Source organism: Coregonus lavaretus, assembly GCF_964263955.1.
Source record: "Coregonus lavaretus genome assembly, chromosome: 31".
NCBI lineage: Eukaryota > Metazoa > Chordata > Actinopteri > Salmoniformes > Salmonidae > Coregonus > Coregonus lavaretus.
Genome location: NC_140018.1, coordinates 4,483,102 through 4,509,955, shown reverse-complemented (window position 1 = coordinate 4,509,955; position 26,854 = coordinate 4,483,102). Strand labels below are relative to the sequence as shown.

General features: G+C 44.1%; 2 protein-coding genes across 2 annotated transcripts in view; one reads left to right on the top strand and one right to left on the bottom strand.

Moving 5' to 3' along the window:
* Positions 1 to 19,517, top strand: part of LOC311106745 (ryanodine receptor 3-like) — a gene marked incomplete at both ends in the record, with an annotated part of 179,129 nt that extends 159,612 nt beyond the window's left edge. Inside the window, 18 exons of the mRNA XM_084149143.1 lie at positions 172 to 253; positions 559 to 1,566; positions 1,695 to 1,981; positions 2,137 to 2,180; positions 2,515 to 2,683; positions 3,058 to 3,144; positions 4,941 to 5,126; positions 5,785 to 5,915; positions 6,213 to 6,255; positions 6,801 to 6,928; positions 13,760 to 13,820; positions 14,089 to 14,235; positions 15,095 to 15,229; positions 16,216 to 16,372; positions 16,822 to 16,886; positions 17,045 to 17,145; positions 17,325 to 17,376; positions 19,422 to 19,517. Of these exons, the coding sequence (XP_084005269.1) occupies positions 172 to 253; positions 559 to 1,566; positions 1,695 to 1,981; positions 2,137 to 2,180; positions 2,515 to 2,683; positions 3,058 to 3,144; positions 4,941 to 5,126; positions 5,785 to 5,915; positions 6,213 to 6,255; positions 6,801 to 6,928; positions 13,760 to 13,820; positions 14,089 to 14,235; positions 15,095 to 15,229; positions 16,216 to 16,372; positions 16,822 to 16,886; positions 17,045 to 17,145; positions 17,325 to 17,376; positions 19,422 to 19,517 (2,979 nt within the window). The remainder of the gene's footprint in view (positions 1 to 171; positions 254 to 558; positions 1,567 to 1,694; positions 1,982 to 2,136; positions 2,181 to 2,514; positions 2,684 to 3,057; positions 3,145 to 4,940; positions 5,127 to 5,784; positions 5,916 to 6,212; positions 6,256 to 6,800; positions 6,929 to 13,759; positions 13,821 to 14,088; positions 14,236 to 15,094; positions 15,230 to 16,215; positions 16,373 to 16,821; positions 16,887 to 17,044; positions 17,146 to 17,324; positions 17,377 to 19,421) is intronic.
* A 1,312-nt stretch (positions 19,518 to 20,829) lies between these two features.
* Positions 20,830 to 26,854, bottom strand: part of aven (apoptosis, caspase activation inhibitor) — a 48,578-nt gene continuing 42,553 nt past the window's right edge. The window contains exons 3-6 of the mRNA XM_084148788.1: positions 23,776 to 23,846; positions 22,899 to 22,994; positions 22,346 to 22,628; positions 20,830 to 22,106 (exon numbers count right to left, since the gene is read on the bottom strand). Of these exons, the coding sequence (XP_084004914.1) occupies positions 21,925 to 22,106; positions 22,346 to 22,628; positions 22,899 to 22,994; positions 23,776 to 23,846 (632 nt within the window). The 3' untranslated portion in view covers positions 20,830 to 21,924. The remainder of the gene's footprint in view (positions 22,107 to 22,345; positions 22,629 to 22,898; positions 22,995 to 23,775; positions 23,847 to 26,854) is intronic.

Here is a 26,854-nt window from a genome sequence, read left to right as displayed (position 1 = left end):
TTTATGTCTTTTTTTTTTTGGTCTTTGGTTATGTGTTTTTAATGCATGCAACCTGCGCTATTGAGATTGTAAAATCATGAAAATGCTTCATAAATACATGTTATAATTAATAAATACTAATAAATTAATAATAATATTAATGCAATTCTTCCAATGATTGGTGCCTCCTAGGACTCGTGTCAGATTGAGCTGCTGAAGGAGTTGATGGATCTTCAGCAGGACATGGTGGTGATGATGCTGTCACTGCTGGAGGGTAAGAACCTACAGATTCACTCAGAACACTAATAGGACTCATTTAAGACGTGGCAGGTTACAGTCACCACAGGAGCATTTGTTTGAACGTATATATTTACGCCATACAGTCAATGATTTACACCTATCACCTGATGGTACATACTGTAGTTATCCACATAATACAAGTTATATGTGAATATGAAGTAAGTCCGTTTGTAATTAAGTGAGGAAGGACGGAGGGAAAGTAAGTGAGTTTGTCATTTAGTAAGTAAGAATGCAAATGCAACGCGCCATTGATTCCTAGTCCTATGTGGTGTCTCCTAGGCAACGTGGTGAATGGAACGATAGGGAAGCAGATGGTAGACACTCTGGTGGAGTCCTCCAGTAACGTAGAGATGATCCTCAAGTTCTTCGACATGTTCCTCAAGATCAAGGACCTGACCACCTCTGACAACTTCAGGGAGTACGACCCCGAGAACAAAGGGGTGATCTCCAAGAAAGATTTCCAGAAGTCCATGGAGAACCAGAAGCAGTATACCCAGTCAGAGATCGAGTTCCTGCTCTCCTGCGCCGAGGCCGACGAGAATGACATGTTCAACTACGAGGAGTTTGTGGAGCGGTTCCACGAGCCAGCCAAAGACATCGGCTTTAACGTAGCCGTGCTGCTCACCAACCTCTCTGAGCACATGCCTCACGACCCCCGTCTGGCCACCTTCCTGGAACCGGCCGAGAGCGTGCTGAACTACTTTGAGCCATACCTGGGCCGCATCGAGATCATGGGCGGAGGGAAGCGCATCGAGAGGGTTTACTTTGAGATCAGTGAGTCCAGCCGCACGCAGTGGGAGAAGCCACAGGTCAAAGAGTCTAAGAGACAGTTCATCTTCGACGTGGTCAACGAGGGGGGAGAGAGCGAGAAGATGGAGATGTTTGTGAACTTCTGCGAGGACACCATCTTTGAGATGCAGCTGGCGTCTCAGATCTCGGAGCCAGAAGTGGTGGAGCGCCCGGAGGAGGACGAGGAGGAGCTGCACAACTTGCTAGAAGAGCTGGCTGAGCAAGAAGAGGAGAGCAAGCTGGAGGCTTCCTCAGCTTTCACCATGGTCTGCGTCTCCGCCAAGAAGAAGATCTCCAACTTCAGACAGATGCTGACCTTCAAGAGCCTCAAGAAGCAGTACAAGAAGTTCAAGAAGCTGAGCATGAAGGAGATGATCGTTGGGTTCTTCTCCTTCTTCTGGATTCTCTTCACAGGGTTCTTCAAGGGGATCTACAGCCTCATCTTTGGATTCTTCCACCTCATCTGGTCATCCATGTTCGGCGGCGGGCTCGTCGAAGGTGGGATCTTTTTATCTTCTTTTTTAGTTTGATCTCTTTTGTTTTATTGTTTTAGGCTACTGTTAAGGGTGTTGCAACGTTTTGTTTAAATGTACTTTAAATTCAGTTTGATTTGATTTGACTTGAAGGAGCCAAGAACATGAAGGTGACAGACATCTTGGGCAACATGCCCGATCCCACCCAGTTCGGTATCCACGGTGACGTGTTGGAGACAGAGAAGGCGGAGGTGGGTGATTCGGTGTCGGGCGGGACAGACCAGGCCATCAAACCGTCGGACAAGGCAGAGCAGGACATCTTGATGGAGATGATTAATCCGACACCAAAGAAAGGGGAAGGGTTGAAACATGTAGATCCTGGACTGGGAGACGTCTCTGAGAATCTGACCGCTGAGACCACCGCCACTGTGGAGAAGAAGGTGAGCAATCTGTAGACCCATCTCTAAAACAGTAGGTAAAGGGAATACATGTTGATTCTCTATGAACAGTTCTCAGTAAAATGCTGGGCTTGTTTCACATGGATGGTGTCACCAATAAGTATCCTCTCTAACCTTCTGTGGTCTGTCTCATGTAGAAGGCCGCTTTTGAACCAACAGAGTCTGAACCAGAGAAAGCAGAGTGAGTGGTCTACACCATTTATTTATCTCTGTGTATATGTTTACTTCAGTTATGTAACATGGAGGGCATGTTCAAATCTAAATTCAATCAACTTTATTTAAAGGTTTTTTTCTATTATTTTTTTTATTTGTGCTCGGTTTCTCGCATCTTGACACTTTGTTATTGCAAATAAGAGTCTGATCTTAATTGCTCATTATTTCTTAAAATTGAAATAATGGAATGAAATGAAAGAGTGTGTTGTGTTGTGTTGGGGTTTCAGCTCTCTAAGAGGTGTCAGAGGTATGCGCTGGTGTCAGATCGATAACAGATCGGCGGTCATCTTGTGTTCTCACAGCACAGAGAAGAAGGAGAAGGAAGACAAGGTCAAGGCAGAGCAGCCTAAAGAGGAAGTGGCTCAGGATAAGCCCGCCCCCAAGTCCAGAAACGGCCAATCAAAGGAGGCTCCTACTTCCTTCTTTGCCAGCTTCTTGGCTGGGCTGGAGGTCTACCAGACGAAGATACTGGTAATACATCAGACATTGTGCTTGTTCAAGATCGACTACAGCTTTGCGTATTGAGTGTGGGAAATGCGCTCTAGAATTTGAATATTTATTATTATTGTAATTATTATATTGCAGTTGGAGACTTCAGAATAACTGATCTGGGAATCACTTTGCATCCTAAATAACTGCGTATTATTTGAAGATCAGTCAGTTTGTTTAGTCGGTGATCAGCGACTGATCAGAATTGATGCTCTCAAACACAGATGTTGTTATTCTGCCTGTCACATGCTGTCAATGGTGACCTTCCAGGTCGTCTTCTTTGCAGTCACGCTCACCTCAGAAGACCGCTATGTATCATGGCTAAATGTCTGACTTTGTGTTCTATGTGTCTGCAGAACACGCTGGCTCGCAACTTCTACAACATGCGTTTCCTGGCTCTGTTTGTGGCGTTTGCGATCAACTTCATTCTACTGTTCTACAGGGTAATTTACAGTGTTACACATTACAGGGTTTTTCTTACTCTCTTCTACAAGATGCAAAGGATTAATGCTGAGATGGAGCTAATAAGATATACATAGATAATACAGACCGTGCCTTGGGAAAGTATTCAGACCCCTTTTTCCATTTTTCTAAATGTTACTTTACAGCCTCATTCTAAAATTGATTAAATGTTTTTTTCCCCCTCATTAATCTACACACAATACCCCATAATGACAAAGCAAAAACAGGTTTTTAGACATTTTTGCAAAATGTATATAAAAAACAGCAACTTTAATATCATTTACATAAGTATTCAGACCCTTTACTCAGTACTCTGTTGAAGCACCTTTTGAAGCGATTACAGCCTCGAGTCTTCTTGGGTATGACACTACAAGCTTGGCACACCTGTATTTGGTGAGTTACTCCCATTCTTCTCTGCAGATCCTCTCAAGCTCTGCCAGGTTGGATGGGGAGTGTCGCTGCACAGCTATTTTCAGGTCTCTCCAGAGATGTTCGATCGGGTTCAAGCCGGGCTCTGGCTGGGCCACTCAAGGACATTCAGAGACTTGTCCCGAAGCCACTCCTGCGTTGTCTTGGCTGTGTGCTTTGGGCCGCTGTCCTGTTGGAAGGTGAACTTTCACCCCAGTCTGAGGTCCTGAGCGCTCTTGAGCCGGGTTTCATCAAGGATATCTCTGTACTTTGCTCCGTTCATCTTTCCCTCGATCCTGACTAGTCTCCCACTCCCTGCTGTGGAAAAACATCCCCACAGCATGATGCTGCCACCACCATGCTTCACCGTTGGGATGGTGCCAGGTTTCCTCCAGATGTGATGCTTAGCATTCAGGCCAAAGACTTCAATCTTGGTTTCATCAGACCAGATAATCTTGTTTCTCATGGTCTGAGAGTCCTTTAGGTGCCTTTTGGCAAACTCCAAGCAGGCTGTCATGTGCCTTTTACTGAGGAGTGGCTTCCATCTGGCCACTCTGCCATAAAGGCCTGATTGGTGGAGTGCTGCAGAGATAGTTGTCCTTCTGGAAGGTTCTCCCATCTCCACAGAGGAACTCTAGAGCTCTGTCAGAGTGGCCATCGGGTTCTTGGTCACCTCCCTGACCAAGGCCCTTCTCCCCCGATTGCTCAATTTGGCCGGGCGGCCAGCTCTAGGAAGAGTCTTGGTGGTTCCAAACTTCTTCCATTTAAGAATGATGGAGGCCACTGTGTTCTTGGGGACCTTCAATGCTGCAGAAATGTTTTGGTACCCTTCCCCAGATCTGTGCCTTAAAACAATCCTGTCTCAGAGCTCTACGGACAATTCCTTCGACCTCATGGTTTGGTTTTTGCTCTGATATGCCCTGTCAACAGTGGGACCGTATAAAGACCGGTATGTGACTTTCCAAATCATGTCCAATCAATTGAATTTACCACAGGTGGACTCCAATCAAGTTGTAGAAACATCTCAAGGATGATCAATGGAAATAGGATGCACCTGAGCTCAATTTCGAGTCTCATAGCAAAGGGTCATTTTCTAAAAACCTGTTTTTGCTTTGTCATTATGGGGTATTATGGGGTGATTTTTTATTTATTTAATCCATTTTAGAAATAAGGCTGTAACGTAACAAAGTGTGGAAAAAGTCCAGGGGTCTGAATACTTTCCGAATGCACTGTACATTCTTGTCAATAACCAGACTATTGTGTGTCAACTTTGAGACAACGTTGTGAGGTGGTTGTGTGTTTGCTGGGATTTTACCATATCTGTCATAGAAATAAAAACCCATTTTCTCTGTGGTTCATTTTCCCTCAGGTGACTGCTGATGAGGATGATGAGGATGACTCCTGGACTAGTTCTGATGATGATGATGATGAAGGTGGTGAGGAGTACTTTGTCCTGGAGGAGAGTACAGGCTACATGGCCCCTATTCTGTGTTTTCTGGCTGTATTCCACACTGCTCTCTCTATCCTCTGCTTGGTGGGATACTACTTCCTCAAGGTGATTACAATCATTTAATCAATCAATCTATCAATCAGTATGACTGGTGATTATTACGGTCAACTGATCCCATCAATGCACAACATCACTATCTCCTTTCTTTCTTTCTTTCTTTCTTTCTTTCTTTCTTTATTTTCTTTCATTCTTTTTTTCTTTCTCTTTTTTTCTTTCTTTCTTTTTTCTTTCTTTCTTTCTTTCTTTATTTATTTTCTTTCATTCTTTTTTTCTTTCTCTTTTTTTCTTTCTTTCTTTTTTCTTTCTTTCTTTCTTTCTTTATTTTCTTTATTTCTTTCTTTCTTTATTTTCTTTCTTTCTTTTTGTCTTTTTGTCTTTCTTTCTTTCTTTCTTTATTTTCTTTCTTTTTGTCTTTCTTTCTTTCTTTCTTTCTTTCTTTATTTTCTTTTTGTCTTTCTTTCTTTCTTTCTTTCTTTCTTTATTTATTTTCTTTCTTTTTGTCTTTCTTTCTTTCTTTCTTTCTTTCTTTATTTATTTTCTTTCTTTCTTTTTGTCTTTATTTCTTTTTGTCTTTCTTTTTGTCTTTCTTTCTTCTTTCTTTCTTTCTTTCTTTGTGTGTCTGTGTCTGTCATTCCAGTCTATTCTCTTCTTCCTCCGTGTTCCTCCTCTCACCCGTTCTCTATGTCATCCATATCCTACCCAGGTGCCTCTGGTGGTGTTTAAGAGAGAGAAGGGGATCGCCAGGCTGTTGGAGTTTGAAGGTCTCTATATCACAGAGCAGCCTGCAGACGATGACATCACAGGACAGTGGGACCGCCTCGTCATCAACACCCCGTGAGTCATACCACAGAGGAACACCTGAATAGGTGCCGGTACTCATTTTGGGTGCCGGTACTGTTTATATTCAGTTGCAGGAACTCCACAATACTTTTGAGCTAATCTATAAGAGGTGCAGTAGAACATTTGAGGTGTCGGTATACAGTTCCGGTAAGCTCCTGCCCATGTACACTCATATTCAAAAGTCAGTTGAAAACGTCACCAGCTTCAGATGAATGTTCCTAATAGAGTTATAGGTATTGAACTACTTTTGAAGTCTGATCTATGTCTACTGTCCCTCGTATGTGTCTGCAGATCCTTCCCCAATAACTACTGGGACAAGTTCATCAAACGGAAGGTACGTGGGATTTCAGAGCTAATGTAAAACATTTTTTTACAAAAATTATAGTCTTATTCACATAATTCCACACTAATACTATACACATATAACTACATACTGTGGTATAACAATCTTATAAACCCAAATCAAATGTACAGTTGAAGTCGGAAGTTTCAACCACTCTAAACAAACTATAGTTTTGGCAAACTATAGTTTTCGTATTTGTCTGTTCTGTCTATAGGTCATTAATAAGTATGGAGACCTGTATTTGTCTGTTCTGTCTATAGGTCATTAATAAGTATGGAGACCTGTATTTGTCTGTTCTGTCTATAGGTCATTAATTAGTATGGAGACCTGTATTTGTCTGTTCTGTCTATAGGTCATTAATTAGTATAGAGACCTGTATTTGTCTGTTCTGTCTATAGGTCATTAATTAGTATGGAGACCTGTATTTGTCTGTTCTGTCTATAGGTCATTAATTAGTATAGAGACCTGTATTTGTCTGTTCTGTCTATAGGTCATTAATTAGTATGGAGACCTGTATTTGTCTGTTCTGTCTATAGGTCATTAATAAATATGGAGACCTGTATGGAGCTGAGCGGATAGCTGAGCTGCTGGGTCTGGACAAGAGTGCTCTGGACTTCGATCCTACTCAGGAGACCGTGGTGGAGGCGGCTTCTCTTGTATCCTGGTGAGACATCCACTCTTCTCATATAATCCTTTTTTATTTTTTTATTTTTTAGGGGGTAGATCAGCTTTAATATTGCAGATAGATTGTTACTTCCACCAATGTAATTGTCTGCATCACTTCCAATCCCCCATATGTTTTTTTTTCTCTTGCAAAAATATACAGTATCTCACAAAAGTTAATATTTTGTAAATATTTGAGTATATATTTTCATATGACAACACTGAAGAAATGACACTTTGCTACAATGTAAAGTAGTGAGTGTACAGCTTGTATGACAGTGTATATTTGCTGTCCCCTCAAAATAACTCAACACACAGCCATTAATGTCTAAACCGCTGGCAACAAAAGTGAGTACACCCCTAAGTGAAAATGTCCAAATTGGGCCCAATTAGCCATTTTCCCTCCCCGGTGTCATGTGACTCGTTAGTGTTACAAGGTCTCAGGTGTGAATGGGGAGAAGGTGTGTTAAATTTGGTGTCATCGCTCTCACACTCCCTCATACTGGTCACTGGAAGTTCAACATGGCACCTCATGGCAAAGAACTCTCTGAGGATCTGAAAAAAAGAATTGTTGCTCTACATAAAGATGGCCTGGGCTATAAGAAGATTGCCAAGACCCTGAAACTGAGCTGCAGCACGGTGGCCAAGACCATACAGCGGTTTAACAGGACAGGTTCCACTCAGAACAGGCCTCTCCATTGTCGACCAAAGAAGTTGAGTGCACGTGCTCAGCGTCATATCCAGAGGTTGTCTTTGGGAAATAGACGTATGAGTGCTGCCAGCATTGCTGCAGAGGTTGAAGGGGTGGGGGGTCAGCCTGTCAGTGCTCAGACCATACGCCCCACACTGCATCAAATTGGTCTGCATGGCTGTCGTCCCAGAAGGAAGCCTCTTCTAAAGATGATGCACAAGAAAGCCCGCAAACAGTTTGCTGAAGACAAGCAGACTAAGGACATGGATTACTGGAACCATGTCCTGTGGTCTGATGAGACCAAGATAAACTTATTTGGTTCAGATGGTGTCAAGCGTGTGTGGCGGCAACCAGGTGAGGTGTACAAAGAAAAGTGTGTCTTGCCTACAGTCAAGCATGGTGGTGGGAGTGTCATGGTCTGGGGCTGCATGAGTGCTGCCGGCACTGGGGAGCTACAGTTCATTGAGGGAACCATGAATGCCAACATGTACTGTGACATATTGAAGCAGAGCATGATCCCCTCCCTTCGGAGACTGGGCCGCAGGGCAGTATTCCAACATGATAACGACCCCAAACACACCTCCAAGACGACCACTGCCTTGCTAAAGAAGCTGAGGGTAAAGGTGATGGACTGGCCAAGCATGTATCCAGACCTAAACCCTATTGAGCATCTGTGGGGCATCCTCAAACGGAAGGTGGAGGAGTGCAAGTTCTCTAACATCCACCAGCTCCGTGATGTCGTCATGGAGGAGTGGAAGAGGACTCCAGTGGCAACCTGTGAAGCTCTGGTGAACTCCATGCCCAAGAGGGTTAAGGCAGTGCTGGAAAATGATGGTGGCCACACAAAATATTGACACTTTGGGCCCAATTTGGACATTTTCACTTAGGGGTGTACTCACTTTTGTTGCCAGCGGTTTAGACATTAATGGCTGTGTGTTGTGTTATTTTGAGGGGACAGTACATTTACACTACTTTACATTGTAGCAAAGTGTCATTTCTTCAGTGTTGTCACATGAAAAGATTTACTCAAATATTTACAAAAATGTGAGGGGTGTACTCACTTTTGTGAGATACTGTGTAAATATACACACACACACATATACATATATATATATATATATATATATATATATATATATACAGTGGGGAAAAAAAGTATTTAGTCAGCCACCAATTGTGCAAGTTCTCCCACTTAAAAAGATGAGAGAGGCCTGTAATTTTCATCATAGGTACACGTCAACTATGACAGACAAATTGAGAAAAAAAAATCCAGAAAATCCCATTGTAGGATTTTTAATGAATTTATTTGCAAATTGTGGTGGAAAATAAGTATTTGGTCACCTACAAACAAGCAAGATTTCTGGCTCTCACAGACCTGTAACTTCTTCTTTAAGAGGCTCCTCTGTCCTCCACTCGTTACCTGTATTAATGGCACCTGTTTGAACTTGTTATCAGTATAAAAGACACCTGTCCACAACCTCAAACAGTCACACTCCAAACTCCACTATGGCCAAGACCAAAGAGCTGTCAAAGGACACCAAAAACAAAATTGTAGACCTGCACCAGGCTGGGAAGACTGAATCTGCAATAGGTAAGCAGCTTGGTTTGAAGAAATCAACTGTGGGAGCAATTATTAGGAAATGGAAGACATACAAGACCACTGATAATCTCCCTCGATCTGGGGCTCCACGCAAGATCTCACCCCGTGGGGTCAAAATGATCACAAGAATGGTGAGCAAAAATCCCAGAACCACACGGGGGGACCTAGTGAATGACCTGCAGAGAGCTGGGACCAAAGTAACAAAGCCAACCATCAGTAACACACTACGCCGCCAGGGACTCAAATCCTGCAGTGCGAGACGTGTCCCCCTGCTTAAGCCAGTACATGTCCAGGCCCGTCTGAAGTGCATTTGGATGATCCAGAAGAGGATTGGGAGAATGTCATATGGTCAGATGAAACCAAAATATCACTTTTTGGTAAAAACTCAACTCGTCATGTTTGGAGGACAAAGAATGCTGAGTTGCATCCAAAGAACACCATACCTACTGTGAAGCATGGGGTTGGAAACATCATGCTTTGGGGCTGTTTTTCTGCAAAGGGACCAGGACGACTGATCCGTGTAAAGGAAAGAATGAATGGGGCCATGTATCGTGAGATTTTGAGTGAAACCCTCCTTCCATCAGCAAGGGCATTGAAGATGAAACGTGGCTGGGTCTTTCAGCATGACAATGATCCCAAACACACCGCCCGGGCAACGAAGGAGTGGCTTCGTAAGAAGCATTTCAAGGTCCTGGAGTGGCCTAGCCAGTCTCCAGATCTCAACCCCATAGAAAATCTTTGGAGGGAGTTGAAAGTCTGTGTTGCCCAGCGACAGCCCCAAAACATCACTGCTCTAGAGGAGATCTGCATGGAGGAATGGGCCAAAATACCAGCAACAGTGTGTGAAAACCTTGTGAAGACTTACAGAAAACGTTTGACCTGTGTCATTGCCAACAAAGGGTATATAACAAAGTATTGAGAAACTTTTGTTATTGACCAAATACTTATTTTCCACCATCATATGCCAATAAATTCATTAAAAATCCTACGATGTGATTTTCTGGATTTTTTTTCCTCATTTTGTCTGTCATAGTTGACGTGTACCTATGATGAAAATTACAGGCCTCTCTCATCTTTTTAAGTGGGAGAACTTGCACAATTGGTGGCTGACTAAATACTTTTTTTCCCCACTGTATATACACACACACAGTGGGGAAAAAAAGTATTTAGTCAGCCACCAATTGTGCAAGTTCTCCCACTTAAAAAGATGAGAGAGGCCTGTAATTTTCATCATAGGTACAAGTCAACTATGACAGACAAAATGAGAAAAAAAATCCAGAAAATCACATTGTAGGATTATTAATGAATTTATTTGCAAATTATGGTGGAAAATAAGTATTTGGTCAATAACAAAAGTTTTTCAATACTTTGTTATATACCCTTTGTTGGCAATGACACAGGTCAAACGTTTTCTGTAAGTCTTCACAAGGTTTTCACACACTGTTGCTGGTATTTTGGCCCATTCCTCCATGCAGATCTCCTCTAGAGCAGTGATGTTTTGGGGCTGTCGCTGGGCAACACGGACTTTCAACTCCCTCCAAAGATTTTCTATGGGGTTGAGATCTGGAGACTGGCTAGGCCACTCCAGGACCTTGAAATGCTTCTTACGAAGCCACTCCTTCGTTGCCCGGGCGGTGTGTTTGGGATCATTGTCATGCTGAAAGACCCAGCCACGTTTCATCTTCAATGCCCTTGCTGATGGAAGGAGGTTTTCACTCAAAATCTCACGATACATGGCCCCATTCATTCTTTCCTTTACACGGATCAGTCGTCCTGGTCCCTTTGCAGAAAAACAGCCCCAAAGCATGATGTTTCCACCCCCATGCTTCACAGTAGGTATGGTGTTCTTTGGATGCAACTCAGCATTCTTTGTCCTCCAAACACGACGAATTGAGTTTTTACCAAAAAGTTCTATTTTGGTTTCATCTGACCATATGACATTCTCCCAATCCTCTTCTGGATCATCCAAATGCACTCTAGCAAACTTCAGACAGGCCTGGACATGTACTGGCTTAAGCAGGGGGACACGTCTGCACTGCAGGATTTGAGTCCCTGGCGGCGTAGTGTGTTACTGATGGTAGGCTTTGTTACTTTGGTCCCAGCTCTCTGCAGGTCATTCACTAGGTCCCCCCATGTGGTTCTGGCATTTTTGCTCACCGTTCTTGTGATCATTTTGACCCCGCGGGGTGAGATCTTGCGTGGAGCCCCAGATCGAGGGAGATTATCAGTGGTCTTGTATGTCTTCCATTTCCTAATAATTGCTCCCACAGTTGATTTCTTCAAACCAAGCTGCTTACCTATTGCAGATTCAGTCTTCCCAGCCTGGTGCAGGTCTACAATTTTGTTTCTGGTGTCCTTTGACAGCTCTTTGGTCTTGGCCATAGTGGAGTTTGGAGTGTGACTGTTTGAGGTTGTGGACAGGTGTCTTTTATACTGATAACAAGTTCAAACAGGTGCCATTAATACAGGTAACGAGTGGAGGACAGAGGAGCCTCTTAAAGAAGAAGTTACAGGTCTGTGAGAGCCAGAAATCTTGCTTGTTTGTAGGTGACCAAATACTTATTTTCCACCATAATTTGCAAATAAATTCATTAAAAATCCTACAATGTGATTTTCTGGATTTTTTTTTCTCAATTTGTCTGTCATAGTTGATGTGAACCTATGATGAAAATTACAGGCCTCTCTCATCTCTTTAAGTGGGAGAACTTGCACAATTGGTGGCTGACTAAATACTTTTTTACCCCACTGTATATATATACAGCTGCAGAAAAAATTAAGAAACCACTGCAAAATTATCAGTTTCTCTGGTTTTACTATTTATAGGTATGTGTTTGGGTAAAAATAACATTTTTGTTTTATTCTATAAACTACTGACAACATTTCTCCCAAATTCCAAATAAAAATATTGTCATTTAGAGCATTTATTTGCAGAAAATGACAACTGGTCAAAATAACAAAATAATAATAAATAAATAAATAAATAAATAAATAATGCAAAGAAAATAAGTTCATGTTCATTTTTAAACAACACAATACTAATGTTTTAACTTAGGAAGAGTTCAAAAAAATTCAAGCAGCTCGGCTTTGTTTGATGGCTTGTGACCATCCATCTTACTCTTGATCACATTCCAGAAGTTTTCAATGGGGTTCAGGTCTGGAGATTGGGCTGGCCATGACAGGGTCTTGATCTGGTGGTCCTCCATCCACACCTTGATTGACCTGGCTGTGTGGCATGGCGCATTGTCCTGCTGGAAAAACCAATCCTCAAAGTTGGGGAACAATGTCGGAGCAAAGGGAAGCAAGTTTTCTTCCAGGACAACCTTGTACGTGGCTTGATTCATGCGTCCTTCACAAAGACAAATCTGCCCAATTCCAGCCTTGCTGAAGCACCCCTAGATCATCACCGATCCTCCACCAAATTTCACAGTGGGTGCGAGACACTGTGGCTTGTAGGCCTCTCCAGGTCTCCGTCTAACCATTAGACGACCAGGTGTTGGGCAAAGCTGAAAATTGGACTCATCAGAGAAGATGACCTTACTCCTGTCCTCTACGGTCCAATCCTTATGGTCTTTTGCAAACTTCAGCCTGGCTCTTCTTTGCTTCTCATTGATGAAGGGCTTTTTTTCTAGCTTTGCACGACTTCAGCCCTGCCCCTAGGAGCCTGTTTCGAACCGTCGTCACCGTGCACTTCACTCCAGCTGCCGTTTGCCATTCTTTTTGTAGGTCACTTGATGTCATCCTACGGTTGTTGAGTGACATTCAAATGAGTTGGCGGTCATCCCGGTCAGTAGAGAGTCGTTTTCGCCCTCTGCCGGTCTGTAGCTTTGTTGTCCCCAATGTCTGCTGCTTGACCTTGTTCTTATGAACCGCCGTCTTTGAAATTTTAAGGATGGAAGCGACCTGACGCTCACTGTATCCCTCTGCCAGTAAAGACAGAATTGAAACCTCCTTTTTCTCACTCAAAACTTTCCTTTTCAACTCTTTTTGCATGGTCAATAGTTATTTTTTTATTAAAATTACTTTTGAGGTACTATTAGCACTGTTTTTGCCATCCAGCTAGTCCTATTGCAAGAGGATAGTGATGACCACAGCAGTGGTTTTTATACTTTTCCTCGTTAAATAAGATCTGGTTCATGTGATCACCTAATCAGTACCTAATTCAGTAGAATGAGGTGTGCCTGTGTTGGAATTCAACAGACACTGGAATGGAATGGCTGTCATACATGTAGAGATGCTGATTTAAGAAACATTTGCAGTGGTCTCTTGATTTTTTTCCACAGCTGTGTGTGTATACATATATATATATACACACAGACATACTATATTCTCATATAATCTTAACAAAACTCATAATAATGTGAATGCTGGCTGATGCACTGGTAATGAACACAGTGATAAACATAGAATCTCAGTTTAGTTAACCGCTGGTGAGAAAGTAATCCTCTCATATCAACACAGTAAAATGACATGATCCTGTATTGTGAATGTGTGGTTAAATTTAATTCAACGCTAAGAAACAACTGTCTGTTTCCTAATGGCAGGTTGAGCTCTATCGACACCAAGTACCACATCTGGAAAATGGGAGTGGTGCTGACTGACAACGTAAGTGTTTACTCCCTCAATAAAGCCAAAACTGTCAACCCAGCCCCTCCCCCTTCAGTGTTTGTGGCTGGCAATAAGGCTCTGGATAGGTAGTAAGCAGTATGGTCTAACCACCCTGAGGCCATTAGAAGGCTAGCTGGAGCCATCACCATATTGCTTACACCTATCAAGTCCCTTAACAATCGGCAAGCACAAAAGGGAAAAGTTGATTTTAGACTGAAAAAGCGACGGACTGAGCTTGACTTTTCCTTGTTCTTGTCATTTGCAGTCGTTCCTGTACCTGATCTGGTACGCCACCATGTCCATCCTGGGTCACTACAACAACTTCTTCTTCGCCGCCCATCTTCTGGACATCGCCATGGGCTTCAAGACCCTGAGGACCATCCTGTCCTCCGTCACTCACAACGGAAAACAGGCATGTGGCGATAATAACCACCAGACACCGTCAGAAGGCCACACAGACGTTTTAATCACTAGACTGTAGATCAGGGGGACATCTCAATGCAGGTTAGCGTTTTTTTTTGTTGTTGTCATGAATCTTGTTCTGGATGCAGCTCTGCAGTGTGGTCACTAGCTGTAAGAGCGAGTAAGGGGGGAAAAAGTCAAGTGCTAGTTTTAGTTCTCAAAAGGCTTTTATTTTATTTTTGGGTGGGGCGGTGAGATTATTTAAAATACTCTTTGAAGAGGTAGGGTTTCAGATATTTTCGTAAGATGGGCAGGGACTTTGCTGTTCTAACTTCAGGGGGAAGCTGGTTCCACCATTGGGGTGTCAGGACAGAGAAGAGCTTGGACTGGGCTGAACAGGAGCTGCCCTCCCGTAGGGATGGGAGGACCAAGAGACCAGAGGTGGCAGAACGGAGTGCTCGGTTTGGGGTGTAGGGTTTGAGCATAGCCTGAAGGTAGTTCCTCTTGCTGCTCCGTAGGCAGGTACCATGCTCTGTAGTGGATGGGAGCTTCGACTGGAAGCCAGTGTGGAGGAACGCGGTTGTTATCCTCTCTCAAGTCAAGTGAAGTCATGTTTCTTTAAAGTGCATGTGACACAGGTCTCAACACAATTTACATTTCTGTATGCTGAGAATATTAATTTCCTCTCTCCAGTTGGTGCTGACTGTCTGTTGGCAGTGTATCTGTACACCGTGGTGGCCTTCAACATCTTCACTAACAATGACCCCCTCTCTGTCTCTCTCCATCTCTCTCTCCCTCAATCTCTGTCTCTCCCTCTCTATCTGTCTCTCTCCCCCTCTCTATCTGTCTCTCTCTCTGTCTCTGTACAGTTGGTGCTGACTGTAGGTCTGTTGGCGGTGGTGGTGTATCTCTACACCGTGGTGGCCTTCAACTTCTTCAGGAAGTTCTACAACAAGAGTGAGGACGAGGACGCACCTGACATGAAGTGTGACGACATGATGACTGTAAGTCTATTCACACACACACACACCTCTACTCACTGCTGCAGTGTTGATACTGTGTCATAGCATGTATCAGTTAGTCATGCACATCCTTCAAACATTACGTTCTTAAGATAACCCAGTAATAGATGGCTTGGTTAGAGTTCATTCCACAACTCACAGAACATGTTGTAGGAAGGGATCCAGAAATGGTGTCAACCCTGCTGCATATCCTTCACACTAGTGTACAGTATATCACTCAGATTGTTGAATAAGGAGGAGTTTAAAAGCCCCGTCTTCATCCTTTACTACATAAAGCACAACGTTTACACTTGTATCAGTCTTTTTTTTGAAAGATTGAGTTTTAAAGCCCCCTCCTCCCCTCCCTCGCTTCTCCTCCTCAGTGCCATCTGTTCCACCTGTATCTCCTCCTCAGTGCTATCTGTTCCACCTGTATATCCTCCTCAGTGCTATCTGTTCCACCTGTATCACCTCCTCAGTGCTATCTGTTCCACCTGTATATCCTCCTCAGTGCTATCTGTTCCACCTGTATATCCTCCTCAGTGCTATCTGTTCCACCTGTATCTCCTCCTCAGTGCTATCTGTTCCACCTGTATCTCCTCCTCAGTGCTATCTGTTCCACCTGTATCTCCTCCAGTGCTATCTGTTCCACCTGTATCTCCTCCTCAGTGCTATCTGTTCCACCTGTATCTCCTCCTCGGTGCTATCTGTTCCACCTGTATCTCCTCCTCGGTGCTATCTGTTCCACCTGTATCTCCTCCTCAGTGCTATCTGTTCCACCTGTATCTCCTCCTCAGTGCTATCTGTTCCACCTGTATCTCCTCCTCAGTGCTATCTGTTCCACCTGTATCTCCTCCTCAGTGCTATCTGTTCCACCTGTATCTCCTCCTCAGTGCTATCTGTTCCACCTGTATCTCCTCCTCAGTGCTATCTGTTCCACCTGTATCTCCTCCTCAGTGCTATCTGTTCCACCTGTATCTCCTCCTCAGTGCTATCTGTTCCACCTGTACGCGGGGGTGAGGGCCGGCGGTGGTATCGGTGATGAGCTGGAGGACCCGGCGGGAGACCCCTACGAGCTGTGGCGTATCCTCTTTGACATCACCTTCTTCTTCTTCGTCATTGTCATCCTCCTGGCCATCATTCAGGGTACGCTACGACCAGGGTTGGGGTCAATTCAGGAAGTACACTGAAATTCTCTTCAATGCTTTTCAACAGATAACATTTTGAATTAGAATTAGAATGTGTTTTACTTTCTGAATCGACTGGAATTTAAATGGAATTGACCCCTGAACTTTCTTGATACTGTATCACATTAGTTTTCTTGGATTTCCTGATGTATACACAATTCAACTTTTGGCTGCCATGTACACTAGAATAAACTCAAATTAAACTATTACTAGGTTCTTTGGGGGATCTAGGATCAGGTCCCCCCCCCCCCAATCCCCCGTCCATGTAATCTTACCCGTTGTGATCTAAAAAGGTGTGATCCTAAATCAGCACTCCTACTCTGAGGCCCCTGGTTTTCAGAACAGCTGAGAGGACTTTCCCATGTAATCCTTGTGAAGTTAAAATGCTGTCTTTGTTCAATACTACAGGTTTGATTATTGATGCGTTTGGGGAACTGAGAGACCAGCAGGAGCAGGTGAAGGAGGATATGGAGGTAAGAGTTCACCTGGTCTCACCTAGAACCAACTGTATCAATGTTAGGAATAAGCATATTCTTCACAACAGAACATTGCATCTTCTTGAATAAACGCAATCTGTTAGGGGAGGGGAATGTATCTGATTGGGTAAACACATTCCATCCTCTTGCTGTAGACTAAATGCTTCATCTGTGGTATTGGAAACGACTACTTTGACACGACACCCCACGGCTTTGAGACTCACACCTTACAAGAGCACAACCTGGCCAACTACCTGTGAGTACATAGTGACATGATGACGTTGTTTAAAGCACATACGACCAGAGCTGTGCCATAAAAGGGTCTCGTTTTTGAATTTAATTAGATGTGCTTAACCAAGGATGCTCTGGATGAAAGCCTGAGCTAATATTTGATCAAACTGGCCACCTTTTGACACCGCTTTTCTCCTTGCGCAGCTTCTTCCTGATGTACCTCATCAACAAGGACGAGACTGAACACACTGGTCAGGTACGTACAAAAACAAATTTCTTTATCATATGAACACAGGTCTCAATCTCTGTAATTAAAACAACTTTTCAGTCCTGAAACATTAGCACTAGAACTATGGAGTGATTTGAGTGCCAACAGAAATTGTATTTCAATTCCATAATTTTGAATTTGTATTAGGATATTGAATTTGAATGGAATATGTTTGAATTTGTAATGCACAAATTGAATCATTGAATTCATAAATTGATGTTGTATTTCATGATTTGAAACTGAATTGAATGAATATTGCATTCATTTTTAAAATTCAATTTCAATTTTAATTGAATATTCAAATTCAATATTTATATATTCCTTTTCAATACGGTAGATGTTGCATTCATTTTCTGTGTATCAAGTTTACAAACTATCATTTCAAGTTTATGAAAGTTTCATATATTCAACTTCTCAGATGCATTCAGATTCAGTTTTCAAATTCAGTTCTCTAAATTCGGATTTCAAAACCAGAGACAACATCCTGGTACTTTGCCAGCCAGGAAAGGTAGAGGAGCACAGACAGAATCAAACGCTCTCTGTGGTAAACAGAAGCTTCTGGTGGATTCTGAAGCCAATGTGGAATGGTTAATTAATTTTTTCCCTATGAATTTGGCTCTAGTGTTTGAACCGTTTTGGCTATAAGCCATTATGACCCCATTCCTGAAAGCTAAGACTCTCTGGAACATGAGTAACTGGTCTGAGACCTGACAAATTGCATTGTCTGGCGCACAGGAGACCTGGGTTAGAACCCCATCTGTCAAACTAACACGTCTTCAGGTCTCAGCCAAGGTTGCTCATCACGTGCATGGATCACCAAACCACCTCTGTTGCACTCTCATTAAATGGTGCACAGATCCTTCTGCTTCTGTTTGCCACTGAAAGTGTTGTTGTGCAGGAGGCCTGATTTGGAACCCAGTTAGTTATATTAGTGCCGTGCTCTCTGAGTATGAGGTCAAATCGGGGTGAAATGTAACAGGTGGATAGATAAACCATGCTCTTTTGATGAATAACTTTGCTAGAGACTTGAAGACTTGTGTTAGCTTCCAGAACTAATCCCTATGGGCTTTCGCTAAGTGGGCTTACACAGTCTTGTGACATGCAGGAGACCTGGTACGAACCCAGTCAGTCACAAAAGAAAGATGAAATAGGGAATGGAAAGGCTATCCTTAGAAGGGCTATGACAGGGCTATTCAACTGTATTCTTATGGGGGCCAAATTATGTTTTTTGTGACACTCCTTTCTTACATGTTCTTTGCGGCCTGTGATCATCATAGATGGGAACAGAACCCACTGGGCACAGACGTCAATTCAATGTCTATTCCACATTGGTTCAATGAAATTTCATTCAAATGACGTGGAAAAAAACGTTGATTCAACCAGTGTGTGCCCAGTGGGAAGGCATGTCCATGTTCGAGAGAGTCTAAGCTTTCAGGAATGGGATATAGCTATAATAGCTTATATTGGTTCAAATGCTAGAGACAAATTCATAGGAAGACAGTAAATGAAACATGCCACATTGGCTTCGGACACCGCCAGAAGCTTCTGTTTACCACAAAGCGTTTGATTATATCGGTTCTCCTCTACATTTCCTGGCTGGCAAAGTACCAGGATGTTGTCTCTGGTTTTGAATCAGAATTTATCAAACTGAATTTGAAAACTGTTGAATATATTAAAAACTTTGATCAACTTTAAATAATATAGTTTGTAAACTTGATACACAATGAATGCAATATCTACCATATTGAAACTGAATATATAAATATTGAATTTTAATATTTAAAAAAATGAATGCAATCGCTCCATAAACCGCCAACGATGTCACGCCTTTTGAATGTCATGTGAATTTCAAATTGAAATATTGCTGCCATTTTTAAACTCATGTCCCCCTTTGTCCTTGACTTTTCCTAAATGCTGTTGTCTATTTAACACACTACACAATTTGACTTCATGTAAAATTACCTTTTCTAGTTGAAACACCTTTTCACTCCTGAAACATTTTAACTCTTGTGTATTTCCCTCTTCCTCGACAGGAGTCGTATGTGTGGAAAATGTACCAGGAGAGATGCTGGGACTTCTTCCCTGCTGGGGACTGTTTCAGGAAGCAGTATGAGGACCTGCTTGGGTAGAGAGGACACCTAACACTACATTACCCAGCTACCCTACAACCCTACCTGGGTAGAGAGGACACCTAACACTACATTACCCAGCTACCCTACAACCCTACCTTGGTAAAGAGGACACCTAACACTACCCAGTTACCCTACAACACTCACTGGGTAGAGGACACCTAACACTACCCAGTTACCCTACAACACTCTCTGGGTAGAGGACACCAGAACACTACCCAGTTACCCTACAACACTCTCTGGGTAGAGGACACCAGAACACTACCCAGTTACCCTACAACACTCTCTGGGTAGAGAGGACACCAGAACACCACCCAGTTACCCTACAACACTCTCTGGGTAGAGAGGACACCAGAACACTACCCAGTTACCCTACAACACTCTCTGGGTAGAGGACACCAGAACATTACCCAGTTACCCTACAACACTCTCTGGGTAGAGAGGACACCAGAACACCACCCAGTTACCCTACAACACTCTCTGAGAAAGACTAACTCACTTGAACCTTAACGGAACATGACAACTAGCTCCACATAGCTCTTCTGCTGCCGTTGTATCCATCATACAGTTTCACCTATCGAAATGGCCAGCCACTACCGAGGAGAGACTGACGATGAAGACGACGATTGGACTTGGTGTTTGGATTTATATTGAAAGTAAAGTCAAGATAAGTCACCTGCCACGGTGACACCATGTCGATGACACCTTGTTCGCTCTTTGAACACACATGGTTTTATATTAATTTGATCTGTTATGATGACACTTGCTTAACCCCAAAACTGTTGAACAATGTGTGTCGTGTGGTAGAGTGGAGACATTGATATGTGTAGGGTTACAGCTTGAGGGGTGATCGAATGCACAAGCTATGATATTAATACCCTAGATATTAACTGAGAACCAAAATACAAGATTGACGCTAGAATGTGAATTGTGGTGGTGATAAATGATGAAACTTCACTAGAAATTAAATTAGACCCATTCTACCTTTTTCTTGAACTTGGTCTGAATCTGATTAGCTTTGGTGAGATGAGACATTTAAAAAAAGGGGTCCCTCAAGAGTAAGTCTTGAGCCCCTTTATAGTTGTTTATCATGTGCCAATGTGCCTTAAATGAGAAACCTTGACACCCTTAGTGCTCTAGGTTGTGGATTAGATTAGAATGACCTAGCTACAGTAGGGATAGCTTTTTAGGAAAAAAATAAAATATATATATGTTGTGTAAAATCTATATACCCATTGTTCCCAAACTATAGTGTCCTTGCCTGCCTGTACACAGTTCTTTCCGTAGTAGAAATTACACGCTGAGGAAAAAACACAGTTCAGGATTTATTGAACACACAAAGACAGAAAAGCAGTGAGCTGCTATTGTATGGCTATTTATATATGTAGTAGCTTTGGTAAACTGCATTTATCTTCGAGAAGGGAGGATGGAAATGACTAAAGTAACCAATAAACCATGTCTGTATTCCACGGGCTGTCAACTGACTCACAACACCGATCCCATTACAGAAACCTTTCAGAGGGGAAATCTGTGTGACTCCCTTTCAGTGTCTGACAAGGCAAAAGGAATAGAAGATCCATCCTTTGAAGGGTACAAAGCGCGGTTAAACATCAGCTCACAGAGCTCTGCTGCCAGACCCACAGTCCCATCTCTGTAGCCACAAGCCACTAGTTCAGGCTATCAGACCATCCAGGGTAGTCGGTAGGATGGAGACAACATGGGATTTGACATGTGAATCAGTCAAATGGGAGGGAAAGAACTCCCAACAACAGCATTTGTGAAAAGTATATTCTATAATTGGCTATCTTAAATCAACAATGCCTTCATCCAAAGTCGATCTAATGATTGTCCATCATGAAATGTCAATTAATGAATCTGCTGTTATATAAGCAGTGCTCCATGTCTTGACTGTGCAGTGGTGGAGTAGAATATGATGTAAGACTGTTAGGGGGCTGAGTTACGGAGCTAAGGGAGGTACTCCTCATCGTGACTGTTAAGGCTGAGTTGCGGGCTGAGTTGCGGGCTGAGGGGGACTGGATGGTCCTGCTCCCAGGCCAGGCTGTGTGATAGGGTCAGAGGTCATCGTGACTGTTAAGGGCTGAGTTGCGGGCTGGAGGTACTCCTCATCGTGACTGTTAAGGGCTGAGTTGGGGGCTGAGTTGAGGGCTGAGGGGGACTGGACGGTCCTGCTCCCAGGCCAGGCTGTGTGACAGGGTCAGAGGTCATCGTGACTGTTAAGGGCTGAGTTGCGGGCTGAGGGGGACTGGACGGTCCTGCTCCCAGGCCAGGCTGTGTGACAGGGTCAGAGGTCATCGTGACTGTTAAGGCTGAGTTGGGGGCTGAGTTGCGGGCTGAGGGGGACTGGACGGTCCTGCTCCCAGGCCAGGCTGTGTGACAGGGTCAGAGGTCAGGAGATCATGCTGTCCAGCCAGTCTTCCAGGTCCTCCTCTGTCACCACCTCCTTTGCTACCTCTGCCTTAGGAGGTGCAGCCACATCCTCCTTCTGAATCTCCTCCTTGACCTGCTGTGTCTCCTGCTTCTTATCCTCCCTCTCCTCCTCTGGAACCAGCTCCTCCCTCTCCTCTAATGCTGATGGAAAAAAAAATAAACCACAGAAAGTTGCACTCTCCCTAGTACTCACACAGATAAAGTGGATGAACCAACAACATTCCATCTTGTTTCTCTGTATGTTGCTAGCAAATTATCAACGCCTTTCTTTAGGTTACTGTTAAGTGATGGGTTGTTGAAGCAACAAGGTATTTTTTCCCGCACTGAATTGATCTGCAACCTTGTATAATCTAATTACAACGTTGCAGAACAGTACTCACGTTTATCTGGAACCTCCACAAGCCTGCCAGAAGGTTCTGAGAATGGGCTCTGTAGGGTGAGCAGCTGGTCCAACTCCTTATCCATGTCATCCACCACAGGAGTCTTGGCTGCTGAGGAGCCCAGAGGAACAGTGCATGGGGCTGTGCTCACAGCACAGGAAACGCCAAGGCTTGGAGTAAGGCCTTTCTGAGCTGCTGGGACAGGAGGCTTGAACATACCCAGCGCTACAGAGTCCTGTTTGGGTGCCAAGGTCATAGTGGGTAGCTCCACCGGAGAGGTCACCTGATATATAACCACAGGATTAGATTAATCATCTGGATTCAACCCAAACACACTTGGTGACTGACCATTACATTACCCATACTTAGACAATGACTATCTGGGAATGCTCTGATAACAGAAATAATTCAACACTTTTGAGGTTTCCATGGTAATATTACAACACTTCTGAATACGCTAGTCTAGATGCCCGAGGTAGTCAATGTGTCCAACACCAAACCCAATGGAGCAAAAAGGTTGAAGTCAAGTAAGTCAGACTGCATCAGTACCTACCTGGACTAGTTCAGGCTCCAGGTTCAGTCTGAGGTGAAGAGGCAGCTCCTGTAGAGACTGGGCCAGGGCTGGGAGGTCCACAAACACTGCTGACAACTGAGGGAGGGGGAGATAGAGAGGGGGTGGAGGGAGATAGAGAGGGGGTGGAGGGAGAGGGGTGGGGAGAGAGAGGGAGAGAGGGAGAGGGGAGAGAGAGAGGGGGAGAGGGAGGGAGAGAGGGGAGGAGAGAGGGAGGGAGAGAGGGGAGGAGAGAGGGAGGGAGAGAGGGGAGGAGAGAGAGGGAGGAGAGGGAGAGGGGGAGGGGGAGAGAGGGAGGGAGAGAGGGAGGGAGAGAGGGGAGGAGAGAGGGAGGGAGAGAGGGGAGGAGTGAGGGAGGGAGAGAGGGGAGGAGAGAGGGAGGGAGAGAGGGGAGGAGAGAGAGGGAGGAGAGGGAGAGGGGGAGGGGGAGAGGGGGAGGGGGAGAGAGGGAGGGAGAGAGGGGAGGAGAGAGAGGGAGGAGAGGGAGAGGGGGAGGGGGAGAGGGGGAGGGGGAGAGAGGGAGGGAGAGAGGGAGGGAGAGAGGGGAGGAGAGAGGGGAGGAGAGAGGGGAGGCGTGAGGGAGGGAGAGATGGGAGGAGAGAGAGGGAGGAGAGGGAGAGGGGGAGGGGGAGAGAGCACTGATCAACTCCTGAGACAAAATAGACTAGTACCAAAACAACACCCTAGCCACTACCTAATCACTCTCTGAAGACAGATAAACACATCAAACACTATTGGCAACAAGATCTTATTGAGCACTGGTAGAGCTGACTGGACCGTTCACTGAGAGAGAGAGAGAGTGATCTATACTGGAAAGACAACTTGAAGAGGAACAGAGGAAAGGCAATATCATATTTACCTGATTGGTCGCCAATGAGTCCATCTCCCACTCCTTCTCCTCAGAAAAACGGAATTGAGTGAAGGAGTCCCCTGAGCACGAGAGAGAAAGAAGTGACTCTGAAACCAGGCTACTGCTGCCCCTTGCTACTTATTTATGATTTATTTCAGATATTCATATCATACAGTTTATTTCATTAAGCTACATCTTAACATATGATACAATATAATAAAGATTGCATGATTTCATCTTTCCTTCTGTAAGCCTATCAGTCATTGTTGAAAATGTTAGCAGGCAAACCTCTGTTACTATGGTAACACTGACAATGAACACTAGGGGTCACCAAACAGTCAGTTACTAGGGGTCACCAAACAGTCAGTTACTAGGGGTCACCAAACAGTCAGTTACTAGGGGTCACCAAACAGTCAGTTACTAGGGGTCACCGAACAGTCAGTTACTAGGGGTCACCAAACAGTCAGTTACTAGGGGTCACCAAACAGGGTTGGTTTTGCAGTAAGACAATGATTCATAGAAAGTCTTATGAAAGCAGACTCGATTCCTTTCACTGGCAGTTTTATAATAAGCACTACAGAACTCATTTAGTAACTCTCTTTCCACTGAGGGGCATCAGAGACAAAGAACAGATACAGGTAACTGGCAAAATAAAGGAAACACCAACATAAAGTGTCTTAATAGGGCGTTGGGCCACCACGAGCCAGAACAGCTTCAATGTATCAGGTGTATAAAATCGAGCACACAGTAGAATGGCCTTACTGAAGAGCTCAGTGACTTTCAACATGGCACCGTCATAGGATGCCACCTTTCCAACAAGTCAGTTCGTCAACTTTCTGCCCTGCTAGAGCTGCCCTGGTCAACTGTAAGTACTGTTATTGTGAAGTGGAAACGTCTAGGAGCAACAACGGCTCAGCCGCAAAGTGGTAGGCCACACAATCTCACAGAACAGGACCGCCGAGTGCTGAAGCGTGTAGCGTGTAAAAATCGTCTGTCCTCGGATGCAACACTCACTACTGAGTTCCAAACTGCCTCTGGAAGCAACATCAGCACAATAACTGTTCGTTGGGAGCTTCATGAAATGGGTTTCCATGGCCGAGCAGCCGCACACAAGGCTAAGATCACCATGCTCAATGCCAAGTGTCGGCTGGAGTGGTGTAAAGCTCGCCGCCATTGGACTCTCGTGCAGTGGAAACGCGTTCTCTGGAGTGATGAATCACGCTTCACCATCTGGCATAAATTGTTTTTCTGCCACAACATACACTAGGGGTGTGATGTTTAAATGTTGAAATTAATTTGGGATCATTACGTTTAGAAAAAATCCCTAACTAAGTGTTGTTCTTTTTACAAAATTAAAATCCCAGTGCAGTTATCACAGAAATACCACTAACATGTCCTGATCATCATAAAGGCAAAACATTTAAATGTAACAAATACCTAACGCAATAATGCTGTAAGTAGGAGATATGCATCTTTCAAATGATTTGCCTCGGCTATAAAGCGCTCCACACGTCATCGTCGTTAACTGTTGGAAAAATGGCAGAGATTGAAACAAGGAAGCGACAGCAGCGAAGACCTGTACGGCAATACTTTGAGATGTTAAATGAGAAGGTAATGAAATGCAAACTTTGTGAAGTGTAATTGAGCTGCAGTGGCAGTACAGGTGCAATGCTGAAAGGGAGGCGCCGTGAGACCAAACCCGTTGCTGGCAGCAGAGCGATGAGGGACGGAGTGAGAAAATCACAGCGCTCATTACAGAAATGATTACAGTTGATATGCAGCCATTGTCAATGGTAGAGGATGTCGGCTTCAATACCCTGACGGCCTATCTAGAACCGGACGACAAGATGCCATGTCGAAAAAAACTGTGAAGGGTCCTGATGGAGACTTGTACAATGATCGCTCTGCAAGTACAAAGCGCGAGCTCTCAAACACCATACGTGGCGTTAACAACAGATTGCTGGACGTCTATTGAACACGCTGTCGCACATCACTGCAACAAGCCACCACATTGGTGAGTGAAGTCCCATGTACTGACCACTGAGAACATGGAGGAGAGGCACACAACAGAGACCCTAAAACGACATTAATACCACCGTTGCTGATTGGATGGGGGACAGCAGTAAGGTGAGCTCCGTCGAGCTGGTAGGTAGCCATGACTGCGGTTCATTGAACTGCATTGCCCCCTAGCAGTCATACGCAGGACCATTTCTGAAATGTGAATTCACCTCATTTTAGTATTGTAAAAAACAACAACATTTAAATTATAAATAACTGGCAGATTAAACGTCAATAAAACATGTACATTTGTCACATCCATAAGATACACACTGCGGCCCTCTGCTGTACACGGACAGGCCAGCAGAGACTGATGTGACCCACACAAACACAGCATCCGTGTTAACCAGGCCGCACCCTCTGTGTAAGCAAAGCATGTCGTGTTGATAGTTACAGTAGAGCGGCTGGTTTCCCTGGTAAACAGACAACCGTCAGAGAGGCAGGCCCAGTGTCAATACTTTAATAATGCACCCTTCCTTCCTTCCTTCCTTCCTTCCTTCCATCGAGTAAAATTAGCCTACGGATCATAGATTTTTAGAACCAGGATTCATGTCAGAAGTGACTATAAGAATGGTTGCATTTTCAAAGACTCCGGCGACGGCTGCATTCTCTCTCTTTCACAAGCAGCACTCAACACCACTAAAGCCCTGGCCTTCTTTTAATCCAAGAAGTGGTTAAGGCTACCCATTGAGGGATACCGCTAATATGCTTCTTTGTCACGCTTTTTTAACCAAAGCAGTTAAACACGCTGGGACACAGGGAGGCGGAGGACCACACAGGTCGTACAGTCCAAGGTTGTGACAATGCCATGGGGACACATGCTCTTTACAAAACACACAGATCACAAGGGTTGCCCTAGAAACACATAGATCACAAGGGTTGCCCTAGAAACACATAGATCACAAGGGTTGCCCTAGAAACACATAGATCACAAGGGTTGCCCTAGAAACACATAGATCACAAGGGTTGCCCTAGAAACACATAGATCACAAGGGTTGCCCTAGAAACACATAGATCACAAGGGTTGCCC